At 44.6% G+C, this 19369-nt stretch overlaps 1 protein-coding gene across 1 annotated transcript in view; it reads left to right on the plus strand.

Annotated features, from left to right (window-relative positions):
* SLC39A12 (solute carrier family 39 member 12) overlaps positions 1–19369 on the plus strand; it is a 57834-nt gene that overhangs the window by 33088 nt on the left and 5377 nt on the right. The window contains exons 10-11 of the mRNA XM_069729516.1: positions 12931–13089; positions 18508–18695. Of these exons, the coding sequence (XP_069585617.1) occupies positions 12931–13089; positions 18508–18695 (347 nt within the window). The remainder of the gene's footprint in view (positions 1–12930; positions 13090–18507; positions 18696–19369) is intronic.

Genomic DNA, 19369 nt, shown 5'->3' on the forward strand with positions numbered 1-19369 from the left:
GTGTATGACACTATTTTCTTTTCCTCAAACACTAATCTTCACTGTTGTGCAGTCACACACTTTTTGAACCTTTGCTTCAGTGTTTTAGCTCTCTATCTCTATTTCTGATCAGTAACGTCCTCCCACTATCCAGATTCACCATAAGATAGCTGCTGCATTTCCTGCTTCTACTTTAACACTGGCTATGATAGTTGTTATGGCTGGCAATCAGGCAACACAGCGTGCAGTAATCAGCGCACATACAGAGATCTGGCAAAAACCCAAAACAATAGGACGAGCTCTGAGACGTGGAATCTCTGTAGACTGCAGTACCTGAACTGTCCTCACACAACTGGAAGCAGCAGTGGATTGCGCCTATCACTACCTATGCAACTCGGCACTGCCTGAGGAGCTGACTAGCCTGAAGATAGAAATACAAGCCTGACTTACCTCAGAGAAATACCCCAAAGGAATAGGCAGCCCCCACATATAATGACTGTTAGCAAGATGAAAAGACAAACGTAGGAATGAAATAGATTCAGCAAAGTGAGGCCCGATATTCTAGACAGAGCGAGGATAGCAAAGAGAACTATGCAGTCTACAAAAAACCCTAAAACGAAAACCACGCAAAGGGGCAAAAAAGACCCACCGTGCCGAACTAACAGCACGGCGGTGCACCCCTTTGCTTCTCAGAGCTTCCAGCAAAAGATAATAACAAGCTGGACAGAAAAAACAGAAAACAAACTAGAAGCACTTATCTAGCAGAGCAGCAGGTCCAAGGAAAGATGCAGTAGCTCAGATCCAACACTGGAACATTGACAAGGAGCAAGGAAGACAGACTCAGGTGGAGCTAAATAGCAAGGCAGCCAACGAGCTCACCAAAACACCTGAGGGAGGACGCCCAGAGACTGCAATACCACTTGTGACCACAGAATTCACAACAGTACCCCCCCCTTGAGGAGGGGTCACCGAACCCTCACCAGAACCCCCAGGCCGACCAGGATGAGCCACATGAAAGGCACGAACAAGATCTGGGGCATGGACATCAGAGGCAAAAACCCAGGAATTATCTTCCTGAGCATAACCCTTCCATTTGACCAGATACTGGAGTTTCCGTCTAGAGACACGAGAATCCAAAATCTTCTCCACAATATACTCCAATTCCCCCTCCACCAAAACAGGGGCAGGAGGCTCCACAGATGGAACCATAGGTGCCACGTATCTCCTCAACAACGACCTATGGAATACATTATGTATGGAAAAGGAGTCTGGGAGGGTCAGACGAAAAGACACCGGATTGAGAATCTCAGAAATCCTATACGGACCAATAAAACGAGGTTTAAATTTAGGAGAGGAAACCTTCATAGGTATATGACGAGAAGATAACCAAACCAGATCCCCAACACGAAGTCGGGGTCCCACACGGCGTCTGCGATTAGCGAAAAGCTGAGCCTTCTCCTGGGACAAGGTCAAATTGTCCACTACCTGAGTCCAGATCTGCTGCAACCTGTCCACCACATAATCCACACCAGGACAGTCCGAAGACTCAACCTGTCCTGAAGAGAAACGAGGATGGAACCCAGAATTGCAGAAAAATGGAGAGACCAAGGTAGCCGAGCTGGCCCGATTATTAAGGGCGAACTCAGCCAACGGCAAAAATGACACCCAATCATCCTGGTCAGCGGAAACAAAACATCTTAGATATGTTTCCAAGGTCTGATTGGTTCGTTCGGTCTGGCCATTAGTCTGAGGATGGAAGGCCGAGGAAAAAGATAGGTCAATGCCCATCCTACCACAAAAGGCTCGCCAGAACCTTGAGACAAACTGGGAACCTCTGTCAGAAACAATATTCTCAGGAATGCCATGTAAACGAACCACATGCTGGAAGAACAAAGGCACCAAATCAGAGGAGGAAGGCAATTTAACCAAGGGCACCAGATGGACCATTTTAGAAAAGCGATCACAGACCACCCAAATGACAGACATCTTTTGAGAAACGGGAAGGTCAGAAATGAAATCCATCGAAATATGTGTCCAAGGCCTCTTCGGGACCGGCAAGGGCAAAAGCAACCCACTGGCACGTGAACAGCAGGGCTTAGCCCTAGCACAAATTCCACAGGACTGCACAAAAGCACGCACATCCCGCGACAGAGACGGCCACCAAAAGGATCTAGCAACCAACTCCCTGGTACCAAAGATTCCTGGATGACCGGCCAGCACCGAACAATGAAGTTCAGAGATAACTTTACTAGTCCACCTATCAGGGACGAACAGTTTCTCGGCCGGACAACGATCAGGTTTATTAGCCTGAAATTTCTGCAACACTCTCCGCAAATCAGGGGAGATGGCAGACACAATGACTCCTTCCTTGAGGATACTCGCCGGCTCAGATAACCCCGGAGAGTCGGGCACAAAACTCCTAGACAGAGCATCCGCCTTCACATTTTTAGAGCCCGGAAGGTATGAAATCACAAAATCAAAACGAGCAAAAAATAACGACCAACGGGCCTGTCTAGGATTCAAGCGCTTGGCAGACTCAAGATAAGTAAGGTTCTTATGATCAGTCAAAACCACCACGCGATGCTTAGCACCCTCAAGCCAATGACGCCACTCCTCGAATGCCCACTTCATGGCCAGCAACTCTCGGTTGCCCACATCATAATTACGCTCAGCAGCAGAAAATTTCCTGGAAAAGAAAGCACATGGTTTGAACACTGAGCAACCAGAACCTCTCTGTGACAAAACCGCCCCTGCACCAATCTCAGAAGCATCAACCTCGACCTGGAACGGAAGAGAAACATCTGGCTGACACAACACAGGGGCACAGCAAAAACGACGCTTCAACTCCTGAAAAGCTTCCACGGCAGCAGAAGACCAATTAACCAAATCAGCACCCTTCTTGGTCAAATCGGTCAATGGTCTGGCAATGCTAGAAAAATTACAGATGAAGCGACGATAAAAATTAGCAAAGCCCAGGAATTTCTGCAAACTTTTTAGAGATGTCGGCTGAGTCCAATCCTGGATGGCCTGAACCTTAACCGGATCCATCTCGATAGTAGAAGGGGAAAAGATGAACCCCAAAAATGAAACTTTCTGCACACCGAAGAGACACTTTGATCCCTTCACAAACAAGGAATTAGCACGCAGTACCTGGAAAACCATTCTGACTTGCTTTACATGAGACTCCCAATCATCTGAGAAGATCAAAATGTCATCCAAGTAAACAATCAAGAATTTATCCAGATACTCACGAAAAATGTCATGCATAAAAGACTGAAAAACAGATGGAGCATTGGCAAGTCCGAACGGCATCACCAGATACTCAAAATGACCCTCGGGCGTATTAAATGCCGTTTTCCATTCATCTCCCTGCCTGATTCTCACCAGATTATACGCACCACGAAGATCAATCTTAGTAAACCAACTAGCCCCCTTAATCCGAGCAAACAAGTCAGAAATCAATGGCAAGGGATACTGAAACTTAACAGTGATCTTATTAAGAAGGCGGTAATCAATACACGGTCTTAGCGAACCATCCTTCTTGGCTACAAAAAAGAACCCTGCTCCCAATGGTGACGACGATGGGCGAATATGTCCCTTCTCCAGGGACTCCTTCACATAACTGCGCATAGCGGTGTGTTCAGGTACGGACAAATTAAATAAACGACCCTTAGGGAATTTACTACCAGGAATCAAATCGATAGCACAATCACAATTCCTATGCGGAGGAAGGGCATCAGACTTGGACTCTTCAAATACATCCTGAAAGTCCGACAAGAACTCTGGGATGTCAGAAGGAATGGATGACGAAATAGACAAAAATGGAACATCACCATGTACTCCCTGACAACCCCAGCTGGTTACCGACATAGAGTTCCAATCCAATACTGGATTATGGGTTTGTAGCCATGGCAACCCCAACACGACCACATCATGCAAATTATGCAGTACCAAAAAGCGAATAACTTCCTGATGTGCAGGAGCCATGCACATGGTCAGCTGGGCCCAGTACTGAGGCTTATTCTTGGCCAGAGGTGTAGCATCAATTCCTCTCAACGGAATAGGACACCGCAAAGGCTCCAAGAAAAATCCACAACGTTTAGCATAATCCAAATCCATCAGATTCAGGGCAGCGCCTGAATCCACAAACGCCATGACAGAATATGATGACAAAGAGCACATTAAGGTAATGGACAAAAGGAATTTGGACTGTACAGTACCAATAACGGCAGAGCTATCGAACCGCCTAGTGCGTTTAGGACAATTAGAAATAGCATGAGTAGAATCACCACAATAGAAACACAGTCTGTTCAGACGTCTGTGTTCGTGCCGTTCTACTTTAGTCATAGTCCTGTTGCACTGCATAGGCTCAGGCTTACTCTCAGACAATACCGCCAGATGGTGCACAGATTTACGCTCGCGCAAGCGACGACCGATCTGAATGGCCAAGGACATAGACTCATTCAAACCAGCAGGCATAGGAAATCCCACCATTATATCCTTAAGAGCTTCAGAGAGACCCTTTCTGAACAAAGCCGCTAGTGCAGATTCATTCCACAGAGTGAGTACTGACCATTTTCTAAATTTCTGACAATATAGTTCTACATCATCCTGACCCTGGCATAAAGCCAGCAGATTTTTCTCAGCTTGATCCACTGAATTAGGCTCATCGTAAAGCAATCCCAGCGCCTGGAAAAAAGCATCAATATTACTCAATGCAGAATCTCCTGGTGCAAGAGAAAACGCCCAGTCCTGTGGGTCGCCGCGCAAAAAAGAAATAATAATCAAAACCTGTTGAATAGGATTACCAGAAGAATGAGGTTTCAAGGCCAAAAATAGCTTACAATTATTTCTGAAGCTCAGGAACTTAGTTCTGTCACCAAAAAACAAATCAGGAATCGGAATTCTTGGTTCTAGCATCGATTTCTGATCAATAGTATCTTGAATCTTTTGTACATTTACAACGAGATTATCCATTGAGGAGCACAGAGCCTGAATATCCATGTCCACAGCTGTGTCCTGAAGCACTCTAATGTCTAGGGGAAAAAAAAGACTGAAGACAGAGCTAAGAAAAAAAAATGATGTCAGGATTTCTTTTTTCCCTCTATTGGAAATCATTGAAGTGGCTCCTTGTACTGTTATGGCTGGCAATCAGGCAACACAGCGTGCAGTAATCAGCGCACATACAGAGATCTGGCAAAAACCCAAAACAATAGGACGAGCTCTGAGACGTGGAATCTCTGTAGACTGCAGTACCTGAACTGTCCTCACACAACTGGAAGCAGCAGTGGATTGCGCCTATCACTACCTATGCAACTCGGCACTGCCTGAGGAGCTGACTAGCCTGAAGATAGAAATACAAGCCTGACTTACCTCAGAGAAATACCCCAAAGGAATAGGCAGCCCCCACATATAATGACTGTTAGCAAGATGAAAAGACAAACGTAGGAATGAAATAGATTCAGCAAAGTGAGGCCCGATATTCTAGACAGAGCGAGGATAGCAAAGAGAACTATGCAGTCTACAAAAAACCCTAAAACGAAAACCACGCAAAGGGGCAAAAAAGACCCACCGTGCCGAACTAACAGCACGGCGGTGCACCCCTTTGCTTCTCAGAGCTTCCAGCAAAAGATAATAACAAGCTGGACAGAAAAAACAGAAAACAAACTAGAAGCACTTATCTAGCAGAGCAGCAGGTCCAAGGAAAGATGCAGTAGCTCAGATCCAACACTGGAACATTGACAAGGAGCAAGGAAGACAGACTCAGGTGGAGCTAAATAGCAAGGCAGCCAACGAGCTCACCAAAACACCTGAGGGAGGACGCCCAGAGACTGCAATACCACTTGTGACCACAGAATTCACAACAGATAGTCTTCCTTTCTTGGCTGTGCTATACTATGTGATGTGAAAGGTCATGTGATCCTTTTCAGGTTGATGTAATGTTCTACAATGTGTAAAATGTTAGGGCTACTTTAGACGATTCCAGTTAAGCAAATTGCAATTGAGTCACACATACGCAATTTAGGCAAAAGATCATTATGAGGGACTAACAAGGTTGTAAATTAGTGCCAAATAGTTTGGTCAGGTAAAAATGATTCAATGTTTGGATTGCCAAAGGATCACATATGAAAACGATAGAGGAAGACAACATGTAAAATTCAGGAGAACACCAATGTGAGCCAGAAGTAACACCGAGAGGCAAAACTGTAATAAAGTGTCATTGTACTTGACGTAAAAATAATTAAAAATAATTATTTTAGATGTTAGCACCTATCCATTTGATAGGCAATAACTTGCTGATCAGTGGGAAGTCAACTTGCAGGAACCCTCATCAATCAAGAGAACTGAGATTTGAAATGCCCATCTGAATGAACCGGTGGTTGGACTTGACCACCGCTCCATTCATTCTCTATGGGGCTGCCAGTGGTAGCCAAATACAGTTCTCCGCTTCTTCTGCCATTCTATTGGAGAATGGATGGAGCTTTGGTGCGCATGCCCTTCCACTTGTCCATTCAGATGGGGCACTGTAGAGCCTGTTCTCCTCATCTGTGGGGGTGCCAGAGATCGGACCCCCAACTAATCAGCAATGTATCCCCAATCCTATGGATAGGTGACAACAACTTCTAAAGAAAGGAATAACTCCCTTTATCTACCAATGTCCTTTTTTTGGGACGCCTAATCTTTAGCTTCTTACAACTAAGATTTTTTAATTTTTATAATTAGGTGCAATTTTTTGTGTTGTGTTTGTAAAATGAATATTTTCAAAATAGGAAATCATGTCATTGTCAATTTTAATTGAATATTGGGACGCCCTTTTCTGAAAAATCCGTACTTGTAAAAATTTGGCAAATTATGTTTCTGATTCTTTAGGACCCAAAATCATTAAAAATCTGTCATAAAAAAAAAAATGAAAATTGCTAATTTGGCAAGAAATGGGTTAAAGACAGTGAGAAAAGTGAGAAAATAAAGGGGATGTCAAAGGGATGAAAATATTTTTAAAGAGCTCAGACTGGTGTAAATAAAGAAAAGAATGCAAAATTCCAAGTACAGATCCTCGCGGAGCTGTGTCACTGCTTAGCTGCTCCTTGGTAGTCACTGATATAACCAATCACTGGCTGCAGTAATGACTTTCCTCAGCCATTGATTGGCAGAGCAGGAATTCCCAGGCATTTCGGGTTTATCGAGAACTAGGTTGAGTACAGACCAGTAGGGAGTGGATAAGCCTCAAAATGGGAAATGCGGAAAATCGATAATGGTTATTAACAGTTTTTTTTATACAAGTCTGAGGCCTTTTAACCCCTTCCCGACCCATGACGCCACGTAGGCGTCATGAAAGTCGGTGCCAATCCGACCCATGACGCCTATGTGGCGTCATGGAAAGATCGCGTCCCTGCAGATCCGGTGAAAGGGTTAACTCCCATTTCACCCGATCTGCAGGGAAAGGGGGAGTGGTAGTTTAGCCCAGGGGGGGTGGCTTCACCCCCTCGTGGCTACGATTGCTCTGATTGGCTGTTGAAAGTGAAACTGCCAATCAGTGCGATTTGTAATATTTCACCTATTATAACTGGTAAAATATTACAATCCAACCATGGCCGATGCTGTAATATCATCGGCCATGGCTGGAAATACTAGTGTGCCCCCACCCCACCCCACCGATCGCCCCCAGCCCCCCGATCTGGCCGGTACACTGCTCCGGCTCCCCTCCGTCCAGTGCTCCGCTCCCCCCCGTGCTCTTGTCCGCTCCCCCCGTGCTCCAATCACCCCCCTGTGCTCCAATCACCCCCCCTGCACTCCGATCCACCCCCCGTGCTCCGTTCCACTCCCCCGTGCTCCGTTCCAGCCCCCCCGTGCTCCGTTCCATGCCCCCGTGCTCCGTTCCACGCCTGCCGTGCTCCGATTCCCACCCCCCGTGCTCCGATCCCCCCCCCGTGGTTCCCCCCTCACCCCATCATACTTACCGATCCTGCCGGGGTCCCGTCCGTCTTCTCCCTGGGCGCCGCCATCTTCCAAAATGGCGGGTGCATGCGCAGTGCGCCCACCGAATCTGCCGGCCGGCAGATTCGTTCCAAAGTACATTTTGATCACTGAGATAGATTATATCTCAGTGATCAAAATAAAAAAAATAATAAATGACCCCCCCCCCTTTGTCACCCCCATAGGTAGGGGCAATAAAAAAATAAAGAAATTTTTTTTTCCACTAATGTTAGAATAGGGGTAGGGTTAGGGGTAGGGTTAGGGTTAGGGGTAGGGTTAGGGGTAGGGTTAGGGGTAGGGCTAGGGTTAGGGCTAGGGTTAGGGGTAGGGTTAGGGGTAGGGTTAGGGTTAGGGCTAGGGTTAGGGCTAGGGGTAGGGTTAGGGCTAGGGTTAGGGGTAGGGTTAGGGCTAGGGTTAGGGTTTCGGTATGTGCACACGTATTCTGGTCCTCTGCGTATTTTTCCGCTGCGGATTTGATAAATCCGCAGTGCTAAACCGCTGCGGATTTATGGCGGATTTACCGCGTTTTTTTCTGCGCATTTCACTGCGGTTTTACAATTGCGATTTTCTATTGGAGCAGTTGTAAAACCGCTGCGGAATCCGCACAAAGAAGTGACATGCTGCGGAATGTAAACCGCTGCGTTTCCGTGCAGTTTTTCCACAGCATGTGTACAGCGATTTTTGTTTCCCGTAGGTTTACATTGAACTGTAAGCTCATGGGAAACTGCTGCGGATCCGCAGCGTTTTCCGCAGCATGTGCACATACCTTTAGAATTAGGCTATGTGCACACGATGCGGATTTGGCTGCGGATTGGCCGCTGCGGATTCGCAGCAGTGTTCCATCAGGTTTACAGTACCATGTAAACATATGAAAAACCAAATCCGCTGTGCCCATGGTGCGGAAAATACCGCGCGGAAACGCTGCGTTGTATTTTCCGCAGCATGTCAATTCTTTGTGCGGATTCCGCAGCGTTTTACACCTGTTCCTCAATAGGAATCCGCAGGTGAAATCCGCACAAAAAACACTGGAAATCCGCAGAAAATCCGCAGGTAAAACGCAGTGCCTTTTACCCGCGGATTTTTCAAAAATGGTGCGGAAATATCTCACACGAATCCGCAACGTGGGCACATAGCCTTAGGGTTAGGGTTGGAATTAGGGTTGTGGTTAGGGTTGTGATTAGGGTTATGGCTACAGTTGGGATTAGGGTTAGGGGTGTGTTGGGGTTAGTGTTGGAGTTAGAATTGAGGGGTTTCCACTGTTTAGGCACATCAGGGGTCTCCAAACGCAACATGGCACCACCATTGATTCCAGCCAATCTCGTATTCAAAAAGTCAAATGGTGCTCCCTCACTTCCGAGCCCCGACGTGTGCCCAAACAGTGGTTTACCCCCACATATGGGGTACCAGCATACTCAGGATAAACTGTGCAACAATTACTGGGGTCCAATTTCTCTTGTTACCCTTGTGAATCTAAAAAAATGCTTGCTAAAACATAATTTTTGAGGAAAGAAAAATGATTTTTTATTTTCACGGCTCTGCGTTGTAAACGTCTGTGAAGCACTTGGGGGTTCAAAGTGCTCACCACATATCTAGATAAGTTCCTTGGGGGGTCTAGTTTCTAAAATGGGGTCACTTGTGGGGGGTTTCTACTGTTTAGGCACACCAGGGGCTCTGCAAACGCAATGTGACACCCGCAGACCATTCCATCAAAGTCTGCATTTCAAAAGTCACTACTTCCCTTCTGAGCCCCGACATGTGCCCAAACAGTGGTTTACCCCCACACATGGGGTATCAGCATACTCAGGAGAAACTGGACAACAACTTTTGGGGTCCAATTTCTCCTGTAACCCTTGGGAAAATAAAAAATTCTGGGCTAAATAATTATTTTTGAGGAAAGAAAACGTATTTATTATTTTCACGGCTCTGCATTATAAACTTCTATGAAGCACTTGGGGGTTCAAAGTGCTCACCACACATCTAGATAAGTTCCTTTGGGGGTCTAGTTTCCAAAATGGGGTCACTTGTGGGGGGTTTCTACTGTTTAGGCACATCAGGGGCTCTGCAAACGCAACGTGACGCCCGCAGAGCATTCCATCAAAGTCTGCATTTCAAAACGTCACTACTTCAATTCCGAGCCCCGGCATGTGCCCAAACAGTAGTTTACCCCCACATATGGGGTATCACCGTACTCAGGAGAAACTGGACAACAAATATTGGGGTCAAATTTCTCCTGTTACCCTTGGGAAAATTAAAAAATTCTGGGCTAAATAATTATTTTTGAGGAAAGAAAACGTATTTATTATTTTCACGGCTCTGCATAATAAACTTCTATGAAGCACTTGGGGGTTCAAAGTGCTCACCACACATCTAGATAAGTTCCTTTCGGGGTCTAGTTTCCAAAATGGGGTCACTTGTGGGGGGTTTCTACTGTTAAGCCACATCAGGGGCTCTGCAAACGCAACGTGACGCCCACAGAGCATTCCATCAAAGTCTGCATTTCAAAACGTCACTACTTCCCTTCTGAGCCCCGACGTGTGCCCAAACAGTGGTTTACCCCCACACATGGGGTATCAGCGTACTCAGGAGAAACTGGACAACAATTTTTGGGGTCCAATTTCTCCTGTAACCCTTGGGAAAATAAAAAATTCTGGGCTAAATAATTATTTTTGAGGAAAGAAAACGTATTTATTATTTTCACGGCTCAGCATTATAAACTTCTATGAAGCACTTGGGGGTTCAAAGTGCTCACCACACATTTAGATAAGTTCCTTTGGGGGTCTAGTTTCCAAAATGGGGTCACTTGTGGGGGGTTTCTACTGTTAAGCCACATCAGGGGCTCTGCAAACGCAACGTGACGCCCACAGAGCATTCCATCAAAGTCTGCATTTCAAAACGTCACTACTTCACTTCCGAGCCCCGGCATGTGCCCAAACAGTGATTTACCCCCACATATGGGGTATCAGCGTACTCAGGAGAAACTGGACAACAACTTTTGGGGTCAAATTTCTCCTGTTACCCTTGGTAAAATAAAAAATTGCAGGCTAAAAGATCATTTTTGAGAAAATATATATATTTTTTTATTTTCATGGCTCTGCGTTATAAACTTCTGTGAAGCACTTGGGGGTTCAAAGTGCTCACCACACATCTAGATAAGTTCCTTTGGGGGTCTAGTTTCCAAAATGGGGTCATTTCTCGGGGATCTCCAATGTTTAGGCACACAGGGGCTCTCCAAACGCGACATGGTGTCCGCTAATGATTGGAGCTAATTTTCCATTTAAAAAGCCAAATGGCGCGCCTTCCCTTCCGAGCCCTGCCGAGTGCCCAAACAGTGGTTTACCCCCACATATGAGGTATCGGCGTACTCGGGAGAAATTGCCCAACAAATTTTATGATCCATTTTATCCTACTGCCCATGTGAAAATGAAAAAATTGAGGCAAAAATAATTTTTTTGTGAAAAAAAAGTACTTTTTCATTTTTACAGATCAATTTGTGAAGCACCTGAGGGTTTAAAGTGCTCACTAGGCATCTAATTAAGTTCCTTGGGGGGTCTAGTTTCCAAAATGGGGTCACTTGTGGGGGAGCGCCAATGTTTAGGCACACAGGAGCTATCCAAACGCGATATGGTGTCCGCTAACGATGGAAATAATTTTTCATTCAAAAAGTCAAATGGCGCTCCTTCCCTTCCGAGCCTTACCATGTGCCCAAACAGTGGTTTACCCCCACATGTGAGGTATTGGTGTACTCAGGAGAAATTGCCCAACACATTTTAGGATCCATTTTATCCTGTTGCCCATGTGAAAATGAAAAAATTGAGGCTAAAAGAATTTTTTTGTGAAAAAAAGTACTTTTTCATTTTTACGGATCAATTTGTGAAGCACCTGGGGGTTGAAAGTGCTCACTATGCATCTAGATAAGTTCCTTGGGGCGTCTTGTTTCCAAAATGGGGTCACTTGTGGGGGAGCTCCAATTTTTAGGCACACGGGGGCTCTCCAAACGTGACATGGTGTCCGCTAAAGAGTGGAGCCAATTTTTGATTCAAAAAGTCAAATGGCGCTCCTTCCCTTCCAAGCCCCTGCCGTGCGCCCAAACAGTGGTTTACCCCCACATATGAGGTATCAGCGTACTCAGGACAAATTGGACAACAACTTTCGTGGTTCAGTTTCTCCTTTTACCATTGGGAAAATAAAAAAATTGTTGCTAAAAGATAATTTTTGTGACTAAAAAGTTAAATGTTCATTTTTTCCTTCCATGTTGCTTCTGCTGCTGTGAAGCACCTGAAGTGTTAATAAACTTCTTGAATGTGGTTTTGAGTACCTTGATGGGTGCAGTTTTTAGAATGGTGTCACTTTTGGGTATTTTCAGCCATATAGACCCCTCAAACTGACTTCAAATGTGAGGTGGTCCCTAAAAAAAATGGTTTTGTAAATTTCGTTGTAAAAATGACAAATCGCTGGTCAAATTTTAACCCTTATAACTTCCTAACAAAAAAAAATTTTGTTTCCAAAATTGTGCTGATGTAAAGTAAACATGTGGGAAATGTTATTTATTAACTATTTTGTGTCACATATCTCTCTGGTTTAACAGAATAAAAATTCAAAATGTGAAAATTGCGAAATTTTCAAAATTTTTGCCAAATTTCCGTTTTTATCACAAATAAACGCAGAATTTATTGACCTAAATTTACCACTAGCATGAAGCCCAATATGTCACGAAAAAACAATCTCAGAACCGCTAGGATCCGTTGAAGCGTTCCTGACTTATTACCTCATAAAGGGACACTGGTCAGAATTGCAAAAAACGGCAAGGTCTTTAAGGTCAAAATAGGCTGGGTCATGAAGGGGTTAAGAATAGTTCTTATCTGCCGGCCAATCCATTTGAAACCAGCATAAAGATTACACATATTGACAAATGTGAAACAATTAAGTAATATACATAAATATGATGGCAATCATCTTTTATACTTTTTTCTATTTTAGATAAAGGAATAACCTTGTTAGCAATAATGATCTTGGTTGGAGACAGTCTGCATAACTTTGCTGATGGCATGGTTATAGGATCTGCATTTTCATCTTCAACCGAAACAGGCGTGGCAACAACTATTGCAATTCTGTGTCATGAAATCCCCCATGAAATGGGTATGTACTTCCAAATCACTGATATTTATGTTATACTTGATGGTGGCCCGATTTTAACGCATCGGGTATTCTAGAATATGTATGTAGTTTATTTATGTTTTCAGAATAATGCAATTTATACCCAGGAATCGGCCGGGCGTGACCAATTAGTGAAGCGTGGTTCAAATTCCGCGCCAATTCGCGGCCAGACTGCGCCTGTTGCTGATTGTTCGCGGCCGGCCGGGCGTGACCAATCAGTGAAGCCAGGGCCTGCTCCAGGATTTTGAGGACCCCAGGCGAAAGAGTCTCAGTGGGCCTCCTCTTTAACACATACCACGATTCATGATGCACAGATACAGCAGAGAAATATACCTCAGCCAAGTAGCATATAACACAGCCCACGTAGCATATAAAACAGCCCACGTAGCATATAGCACAGCCATGTAGCATATAGCACAGGCCACATAGTATATAGCACAGGCCACGTAGTACATAACACAGCCCACGTAGCGAATAGCACAGCCACGTAGCATATAACACAGCCCATGTAGTATATAACACAGCCCACGTTGCATATAGCACAGCCCATGTAGCATATAACACAGCCACGTAGTATATAACAGCCCACATAGCATATAACACAGCCCATGTAGCATATAATACAGCCCACGTAGTATGTAGCACAGCCACGTAGTGTATAGCACAGCCCATGCAGTGTATAACACAGCCCATGTAGTATATAGCACAGCCCACGCAGTATATAACACAGCCCACATAGTATATAACACAGTCACGTAGTATATAGCACAGCCACATAGTATATTGCACAGCTACGTAGTATATAGCACAGCCCACGTAGTATATAACACAGCCACGTAGTATATAGCACAGCCCATGTAGTATATAACACAGTTACGTAGTATATAGCACAGCCCACAAAGTATATAGCACAGCTGACGCAGTATAACACAGCCACGTAGTATATTGCCCAGCCACGCAATATATTGCACAGCCATGTAGTATATAGCACAGCCTACATAGTATATAGCACAGAGATGTAGTATATAACACAGCCCATGCAGTATATAACACAGCCCACGTAGTATCTAACACAGCCTACATAGCATATAGCAATGGGGGCACCATATCCCAGTTAAAAAAAAAGAAATAAAATAAAAAAATAGTTATATACTCACCTTCCAGGGGCCCCCGGATCCAGGCCAGGCATTTAGTGATGCTCCTTGCGATGCTCCGGTCCCAAGAATGCACTGCGATCATCTCGCGACAAGGCAAAGCATGGACCGGAGCGTCGCGAGGAGTAGGAAAGGTGCCGGAAGGTGAGAATATAATGATTTTTTTTTGTTTTTAATTATTTGTAACATTAGATCTTTTTACTTTTGATGCTGCATAGGCAGCATCAATAGTAAAAAGTTTGTCACACAGGGTTAATAGCAGCGTTAACGGACTGCGTTACACCGCGGCATAACGCGGTGTAACGCAGTCATTAACCCTGTGTGAGCGCTGACTGGAGGGGAGTAGAGAGGGGGCACTGACGGAGAGTAGGAACGGGGCGAATTCGCTGCCGGACTGTGCCCATCGCTGATTGGTCGCAGCCAATAAGCGACGCGGGATTTCCGTTACAGACAGACGGAAGTACCCCTTAGATGATTATATAGATAGATTACAAATATATGATTGTAAGGAACAGAGTAATGAATCATGCCGAGGGAGTATACTAGTAAACCACAGGACACACTCAAGAAGATTTACTAAAACTGCCTAATATTTACACAGAGTAAACTTAGACAAGACAGTATTAAGTGGCCCCTGCTGATTAATACATTTTGCATATTTTAACTTTTTTACAGCTCCTATTATTGGCTTGGTTTGAGTAAAAAAATGCTGTAAAAATTTTGACACAGTGTTCCACTTTACCTCTCTCCCACTAAGAAAAGAAAAGCCCATGCGATCCTTACAATACAGTCTACTGTATACACTAATTGGGCATAATTCTTCCAAAATTAATAGCAATTCTTAGCGCAAACACCACTTCATACATGATAAAAAATAGTTTGCTTTACTAATGTACAAATATAGTAGAAGCATACAGAGAAAAAATGGAATGTGAACATACTGATATAGGTAAGATTATCTCCACATATGATGTAATCGAAAAATAAATGCTCAGCTTGTAATTTTCAAAATCTCCAAAGGTTTCTGAAGTGTTTTTTTATTTTATACACTTCATGAATATAGTCATTCCATACATAAATTTAGGCGGTTCATGCATAATATTATAGCCGATTCATAGCTACATAATAAGTAAAAAGCACTCCCTGTGTCCAGCCGGCTGAATCATCAACAGTTGATCTGACAAAACATTGCATTGCATTCGGACCGAGGTTATTCTATGGGGATGTGCACATAGAATCATAGAATTATAGAAAGTTTGCGTTGGAAGAGACCTCAAGGTTCATCATTTCCAACCCCGTGCTCAATGAAGAATTCACTAAACCATCTCAGACAGATGTCTCACCAGCCTCTGTTTGAAGATTTCAATTGCAGAAGAACTCACCATCTGTCTGATGTGGCAGCCTGTTCCACTAATTGATCACCCTCACTGTCAAAAAGTTTTTTCTAATATTTAATGTCTCTTCTCCCTTTAAGTTTCATTCTATTGTTTCTCATGTTTCCATGTACAAATAAGCGTAGGGACGATCCCTCTACACTGTGATGTCCCTTCAGATATTTGTAGACAGCTATTAAGTCTCCTTTTAGCCTTCTTTTCAAGCTGAACATTCCCAGATCATTTAACCGTTCCTCGTAGGACATACTTTGCAATATGCTTACCATTCTTGTAGATCTTCTCTGAACTTGCACCAGTTTTTCAATGTCTTTTCAAAAATGTGGTGTCCAGAACTGCACACAGTAATCCTGATGAGGCATGACCAACGAGGAGTAGAGGGGGATAATTACTTCACGTGATCTAGACTCTATGATTCCCTTAATACATCCTAGAACTGTGATTGCTTTATTTGCTGCTGCATCACACTGTTGACTCGTGTGCAGTCTGTGATCTATTATTATACACAAGTCTTTTTCACCCGTGTTGTTGCTTAGTTCTATTCCTCCTTTCCATTGATGTAATTTTTGTTTTTCTTGCCCAGATATAGAATCTTGCATTTCTCCCTGTTAAATACCATTCTATTAAGGTACCGTCACACTCGGCAACTTTACAACGAGAACGACAATGATCCGTGACGTTGCAGCGTCCTGGATAGCGATCTCGTTGTGTTTGACACGCAGCAGCAATCTGGATCCCGCTGTGATATCGCTGGTCGGAGCTAGAAGTCCCGAACTTTATTTGGTCGTCAGGTCGGTGTGTATCGTTGTGTTTGACAGCAAAAGCAACGATGCCAGCAATGTTTTAACATGGAGCTAACAACCAGCTACAACGATAAGTGAGTCGCCGTTAAGTCACAGGATCGCTCCTGCATCGTTCTGGAGCTGTTGTGTTTGACGTCTCTACAGCGACCTAAACAGCGACGCTGCAGCGATCGGCTCGTTGTCTATATCGCTGCAGCGTCGCTGAGTGTGATGGTACCTTTAGTCGCTGCCCATTGTTTAAGCTTATCTAGATCCTTCTGAATCCTTTCTTTGTCTTCTCTAGTGTTAAGTCATCCCTCCTAGCTTTGCACTGTATTGGATGTTCAACCATTTAATTCCAGTCTTTGAGTATGATCGCTGAACCAGCTATGAATCCACCTAACCATAGCCTTGTCAATTCCAAACTTGGTCATTTTTTCAATAAGGCTAGTATGAGATACTTTATCAAATGCTTTGCTGAAGTCAAGAAATTCTACATCTACCAAATTTTCCTGATCCACCCAGTCAGTGATTCCATCATAGAAGGAAATTAGATTAGTCTGGCATGACTTGTTTGCTACAAACCCATGCTGGCTCTAGTTAATTACTGTATTCTCAAAGGAAATCTGTCACCCCATTTTTGGCCTAGGGTACCGTCACACAGTGGCACTTTGATCGCTAGGACGGCACGATCCGTGCAATTCCAGCGATATCGTTACGATCTCGCTGTGTCTGACACGCTACTGCGATCAGGGACCCCGCTGAGAATCGTACGTCGTAGCAGATCGTCTGAAACTTTATTTCGTCGCTGGATCTCCCGCTGACATCGCTGAATCGGCGTGTGTGACGCCGATTCAGCGATGTCTTCACTGGTAACCAGGGTAAACATCGGGTGACTAAGCGCAGGGCCGCGCTTAGTAACCCGATGTTTACCCTGGTTACCAGCGTAAACGTAAAAAAACCAAACATTACATACTTACCTTCAGCTGTCTGTCCCCGGCGCTCTTGCTTCTCTGCACTCCTCCTGCATCCTGTGTCAGCGCCGGCCAGCCAGAAAGCACAGCGGTGACATCACCGCTCTGCTTTACGGCTGACCGGCGCTGAAAGTGCAGAGGAAAGCACAGCGCCGGAGGACAGACACGGAATGTAAGTATGTAATGTTTGGTTTTTTTACGTTAACGCTTGTAACCAGGGTAAACATCGGGTTACTAAGCGCGGCCCTGCGCTTAGTAACCCGATGTTTACCCTGGTTACCAGGGGACTTCGGGATCGTTGGTCGCTGGAGAGCTGTCTATGTGACAGCTCTCCAGCGACCAAACAGCGATGCTGCAGCGATCGACATAGTTGTCGTATCGCTGCAGCGTCGTTTCAGTGTGATGGTATCCCTATAAGCTGCAGCCATCACCATTAGGGGCTTATCTACAGCATTCTGTAATGCTGTAGATAAGCCCCCAAATGTAACCTGAAAGATAAGAAAAACAAGTTAGATTATACTCACCCAGGGGCGGTTACGGTGCCGTCCGGTCCGATGGGCATCGCGGTCCGGGTCCAGTGCCTCCCATCTTCATGCGATGATGTCCTCCTCCTTGCTTCCTGTCGTAGCTCCTGCGCAGGTGTACTTTATCTGCCCTGTTGAGGACAGCATAAAGCACTGCAGTGCGCAGGCGCCGGGCCTCTCTGACTTTTCCTGGCTATAGTACTATTTCTATTACTGTACACTAATAAGGCCCACCACTGTCTTATCTTTCCTAATGCTCCTATCTGTCACTAACTAAGCACTAAACTATGTTCTATACTGTCCCTACCCATGAACTGAGTGTACCAGGTTACCTTATGCATTACCAATACAGGACCCACACAGCAGCATCAGTACCTATATTGCTCTATGCGTTTTACATTACATTTTACACATTTCACATCATACAATAAAAGGCACTAAAACCCAGGTCTATATACACAGTACAATTGTTGTCTTCAGGGGCAGGTATACGACAGTCTCTAGGCATGGTTTGAAGAGTCATTCATGTTAAAATACTCCCTTTAAGGAAGCAAAAACTTTTTTTTATCTTACAGGAGATTTTGCAGTGCTACTCAATACTGGACTTACAGCAAAAATTGCCTTTTTAATGAACTTTATCAGTGCATTAACAGCCTTTGCAGGTCTCTACATTGGCCTCTCAGTGTCCACCAACCCTGATGTACAGATCTGGATATTCGCTATCACTGCGGGAATGTTCCTGTATCTATCACTAGTGGAGATGGTGAGTGATTACTACAGTGTTTTATCATTTCGTCACCCTCATATACACAGAAAAGTGCTGTCCTGTAGTGGTCTCTGTGACCCCAGATCCTCACAGTACTAAAATGGAGGGATCACAACTCCATGCAGATGATTGCTTGTCCACCTTAAGCATCCATGTGTTTTCAATGAGCAGAAAGGAGTAGGTTACTGCCCCACATCTCCGTTAGCTCCTAATCTCCTGGTTAAACAAAAGAATTAGACATACTCATACCCTAACCCCAACTCCAACACACCCCTAACCCTAATCCCAACCATAACTCTAACCATACCCCTAACCCTGACACACCCCTAACCCTAATCCCAACCATAAATGTAATCCTAACCCTAACCATAGCCCTAACCCTAGCCCCAACTCTAACCCTAGCCCTAACCCTAACCCTAGCCCTAACTCTAGCCCTAACCCTAGCCCTAACCCTAGCCATAACCCTAACCCTAGCCCTAACCCTAGCCCTAACCCTAGCCCTAACCCTAATGGGTTAATAGTCGAGAAAAGACTAAGCAAATGAGATGGTCAGCCTCTGGCTGGAAATCGGTGGCTTTGGATGTCTTGCATCTAAGGTGCACAGACGATCATGTTCCTGGTATTCAGTCATCACGATCTGTGTACTCCTCACACAGACTTGTTTTTGGATA

The sequence above is a fragment of the Ranitomeya imitator genome, chromosome 6 (genome assembly GCF_032444005.1).
Source record: "Ranitomeya imitator isolate aRanImi1 chromosome 6, aRanImi1.pri, whole genome shotgun sequence".
NCBI lineage: Eukaryota > Metazoa > Chordata > Amphibia > Anura > Dendrobatidae > Ranitomeya > Ranitomeya imitator.